The sequence below is a fragment of the Cryptomeria japonica genome, chromosome 9 (genome assembly GCF_030272615.1).
Source record: "Cryptomeria japonica chromosome 9, Sugi_1.0, whole genome shotgun sequence".
Lineage (NCBI taxonomy): Eukaryota > Viridiplantae > Streptophyta > Pinopsida > Cupressales > Cupressaceae > Cryptomeria > Cryptomeria japonica.
The window spans coordinates 184,005,087-184,009,963 of record NC_081413.1 but is presented as its reverse complement, the minus strand read 5'-3'; the positions used below and the strand labels follow the sequence as shown (position 1 = coordinate 184,009,963).

General features: G+C 38.7%; 1 protein-coding gene across 1 annotated transcript; it reads right to left on the bottom strand.

Annotated features, from left to right (window-relative positions):
• Nucleotides 1-997: 997 nt before the first annotated feature.
• On the bottom strand, nt 998-4,620 carry LOC131038164 (pentatricopeptide repeat-containing protein At2g13600). The gene has a single exon (XM_057970513.2). It carries the CDS (start codon nt 4,296-4,298, stop codon nt 1,371-1,373), a length of 2,928 nt encoding a protein of 975 aa, XP_057826496.2. The 5' UTR covers nt 4,299-4,620; the 3' UTR covers nt 998-1,370.
• Between the last annotated feature and the right edge of the window lie 257 nt (nt 4,621-4,877).

The following is a 4,877-nucleotide window of genomic DNA, read 5'->3' as shown; positions in this document are numbered from 1 at the left end:
ATAGTTGCACCATATAGAATAGCCAAAACAATGTATAACACCCAACATGATATAATATCAATATGAATCAATAATTCATTGCATCTAATTAGAAATAATCTTAAGACTAGGATAACAATACCAATCCAAAATGCTAAATCAATAATAATAATCACACCTATATCATATATAGTGAAAACAATGAAACTTAAAACACTAATAATCTTAAAAAATAACATAACATATGGATGCTATAATACATAGTGAGAAATCCAAATATAAAACATAATCACTAAGAAGAGTAGCAGAACTGAAGCAAAAATCAACAGATTTACAAGGCACAAACACCCAAGGCATTACATAAAACAATTGAATTTAGATAGGAAGCCCATACACAATGACAAAAGGTTGCAGTTAAGAGTTGTCAAGAAGTGTTTTCCTTCACCATTTCTGATCATAGAATAATAGGATGAATTGTAAGCCCTTTCTCACATTTCCTGTTGGCTAAATATTTATTGCTTCAAGGGTTCCTCTCCTTCTGATTTTCCAAATCTCCATCTTCTTTACCAATTTTTGTTCTAAAGAATGTAAAGCTTCTTAAAAAGTGTTCATGACACCTTTATAGGATTCTACGAGCTTCAACCAAATCTTTGTCAATATATTTAGGAAGTGGTCGATACCATTCATCTGATTTTATGTATTCAAAAGTATGGATTAGTTTTTGGTTTTTTTGATTTGGGAAATTTGGGTTTTTAGCCTCATCCAAGCCTAGAGAGACCATTTATGGAGGATCTCTTCCCACGAGGCCATTTCTAGGGGGCTATCATTTTCCACACTTCACTTGTTCAAACCTGTAAGCTCAATGGCTCAGCGAAGGCACAAAGGCCTGTGAGCTCAGTGGCCCAGCGAAAGTTTGAACTTTGGTAGCCACGTCAACAACGAAGTGTTTCTACCATGGAACTATGCACCGAAGATGAGTATGAATTAGCTCACCAAACACAGAAAAACACTTATTAGAGACTGAAAATAAAACTTGATTGCTGCTTGTCCCTAAAAGTTTGATACAATGTACCCTGTTATAGGGCAAGCCTATGCTTTCTTGACTTAGCATCACTAATAATCTCCACATGAACATTGTCCTTGCTTGAAATGATTAAAGCAGTTCACATCTCTGACAACTCTTGAAATGATCTTGGAGATAAATTAGGGCGCAGTTTGACAATCTTGACACATACTCAAAGGCTCTTGGCAACTCGGATAATTAACAGACATGTTTACCATTTAAATGCTACTGCCAATTTCTCATTACTGTGGCAGGTGAGAATCTCCTTTTACTCCCCCATATCATTCAGTACATGCCTTGCATTTGGAGAATAATCTGCTTACCTCATCTACGTAGACAATTTGTCCAGCTTTCCATAGATCTCATGAGTTTGTGGGTGTGATCCGCTTTCTACAAAAAAAACATGTACAATTTTATGGATTTCAATCCAACTACATCCAGGTGTCTTTTTTATTCCTCTATCTTTCATCAATCTCCTCACCTTTTGAACTTCAATCCATCTGCCCCCTTCTGCATAGATATTTGAGAGAAGAACATAAGGTGCAGCAGATTTTGGATCCATCTCAAAAAGGCAAGTTGCTGCAAATACTCCAAGCCCTACATTATTATGTGATCTACAAGCCCCAAGCATACAAATCCACACAACCGCCACAGGTTTAACTGGCATTTTGATGATAAAGTTTAAAGCTTCCTCAAGATAACCAACACGGCCAACAAGGTCAACAATGCATACATAATGATCAATTGTAGGGATAAAACAATGAGAGTTAATCATGTCATTGAAATATTTACAGCCCTCATCTACCAACCCTGCATGGCTGCATGCAAATAAAACACAAATGAAGCTTATACGGTCAGGGCATGCTCCAGAGAGTTTCATTAATTCAAAGAGTTGGAAAGCATCCATGTGAAAGCCATGAAATGCATATCCTGCAATAATTGCATTCCATGAGACTGCATCTCGTTGATTCATGTTGTCAAATAGTTTACGAGCCTTTTGTATGCTTCCACATTTTGCATACATGTCTACAAGGGCACTCACAACTACAACATCTGACAAAAATCCACTTTCGATTGTACTTTGATGGATTTCAATGCCCTGTTCCAAAGCTCCCATTTTAGCACAGGTTGGCAGGATGCTGGCAAAGGTAAACTGATCAGGCTGGATCCCTACCAATTGCATTTCCTTGAAAGTCTCCAAGGCCTTCTCACCAAGTCCATTTTGTGCATATCCTGAAACCATTGCAGTCCATGAGACTGCATCTCGTTGAGGCATTTGTTTAAAAAGTCTTAAAGCCTCATCAAGAGCACCATTTTGTGCATATCCTGTGATCATCGCGTTCCATGAAATCGCATCACGGAGGGGTATTTTTTCAAACAGTTCACGTGCCTCGTGTATGCTTCCACATTTGGCATACATGTCTGTCAGAGTACTAACAAGTACAACATCTGACAAAAATCCATTTTTGATAATTCTTTGGTGGATGTCCATACCGTTTCTCAGAGCACCTACTTTGGTACAGACTGGAAGGATACTGGCAAAGGTTGTGGAATTTGACTTTACGCCTGCGAATTCTATCTGCTTAAAAGTCTCCAAGGCCTTTTCAACTAGCCCATTTTGTGCATATCCTGCAATTATCACATTCCATGAGACTACATCTCGTCCAGGCATTTGTTTGAAAAGACTCAATGCATCACCAAGAATACCATTTTGTGTATAACCTGCAATCATGGCATTCCATGATACAACATCTCGTTGAGACAATTTGTCAAACAGTTCACGTGCCTTCTGTATGTTTCCACATTTTGCATACATATCTATCAGGCCACTGGCAACTACAGCGTCTAAAAAAAATCCGCTTTCAATAATGCTTTTATGGATGTCCATGGCCTTTTCTAAATCTCTCATTGCGGCACAAGCTGTGAGTATGCTGGTAAAGGTTATGGAATTTGGCGTTACACCTGTCAATTGCATCTTCTTAAAAGTCTCCATGGCTTTTTCAACAAGTCCACTTTGTGCATATCCTGCAATCATGGTGTTCCATGAGACCACATCTCGTCTAGGCATTTCTTTGAACAGCCTTACAGCCTCATGAAGTACACCATTTTGCACATATCCGGCAATCATTACATTCCATGATACCACATTTCTTTTAGGTATTTTCTCAAACAGTCCCCGAGCTTTTTGTGTATTTCCACATTTTGCGTACATGTCTATCAAGGCACTTGCAACAACAACATCTGATAAAAGACCACTTTCTACTATGTTTTGATGGATATGCATACCCTGTTCCATAGCTCCTATTTTGGCACAGGCTGGGAGGATGCTGGCAAAGGTGAACTGATCAGGTTGGACACCTGTTTGTTGCATTTGGTAAAATAGCGTCAAGGCCTTTTCGACAATTCCATTTTGTGCATACCCTGCAATCATCGCATTCCATGAGACAACATTTCTTTCAGGTATTTCTTTGAAAAACCTCAACGCCTCGTCAAGGTCACCATTTTGTACATATCCTGCAATCATCGAATTCCATGAAACCACATTTTTTTGAGGCATTTTGTCAAACAGTTCCCGTGCCTTTTGTATACTTCCACATTTTGCATACATGTCTATCAGGGCACTGGCAACCACAACATCTGACAAATATCCTCTTTCGATTACGCTTCGATGAATATCCACACCCTGCGCCAAAGCTCGTATTTCAGCACAGACAGGGAGAATGCTGGAAAAGGTGAATTGGTCAGGTTGGGTACATGATGGTTGCATTTGGTGAAACAATGTCAATGCCTCGTGAGCACACCCATGTCTTCGGTAAGCTGAGATCATCACATTCCATGAGAAGCCATCTTGTTCCGTCATTTCATCAAACACTTTCCGAACACCATTCAAACCACCACATTTAGCATACATGCTGATTAGATTATTTTGAAAAAATGTGGGTTTAACAACTGCAAATCCTCTGTGACTGATGACAGAATGGATTTGCTGCCCCTGTGAAAGCACATTCTCATAAACGTAGGTGTGGAGTGATTGAACCTGTGTACGAGAGTCTACAGTGATTTTATGTGGGGTAGCCACAATGTGTAGCACAGCATTCAACCGAAATTCTCTACCCAATTCTTGGAAATTGAGACTGCGTTTGAGATGGATGGTGGATGGCATAGTATGACTGTGATTAAAGATTGAGCTCTTATTCTTTGCAATTCTGTTTCTACCACACTGATTAAAGCCATTAATTTTATATCCGTGTATCATACCTCATACATGGTTTGCCAGGGGTGATATCGGTATATTGGATTTGAATTTCCATTGCCGGATTTCAACTCCTCTGCAGTTTCCATTTTCACAGTATCTAAGCAGCTTTCAAAGCTACAGCTGCATTTCCTTCCAAGCACGCACCAAGTGCTCCAATTTAGCCAGCGAGTTAGTCCCTTCTTTGCCATGGCTATAATTTAGCCACCCAATCCAGCAAATGGTAAAGAAAAAACCTCGTGATACTTAAAATTCCAGAAAATTCCAGTCAGTGAAACCACATTATGGTCACTCAAATAGACCATTTCCTTTGCTCCTCACTACTACTAACTTCTCTTTGTTGTGAAGATACTGAAAGCTTTTGTAGTATATAGCATCCCTATGAAATCATTGATTGCTTTTAGCTTAAATTTAAAGAATGAAGAACATTTATTCAATCAAATCAAATCTAAGAGGGATTTGAATTTGAGCCCAACATTTACTATTATGTCTTCAATTAAATCTTAAATTAATTGTAAGGTCTCTTCTATTTATTTTTGCATTTCAACTTCAATAACAAAATTGCCAATGCTTGCATCAACC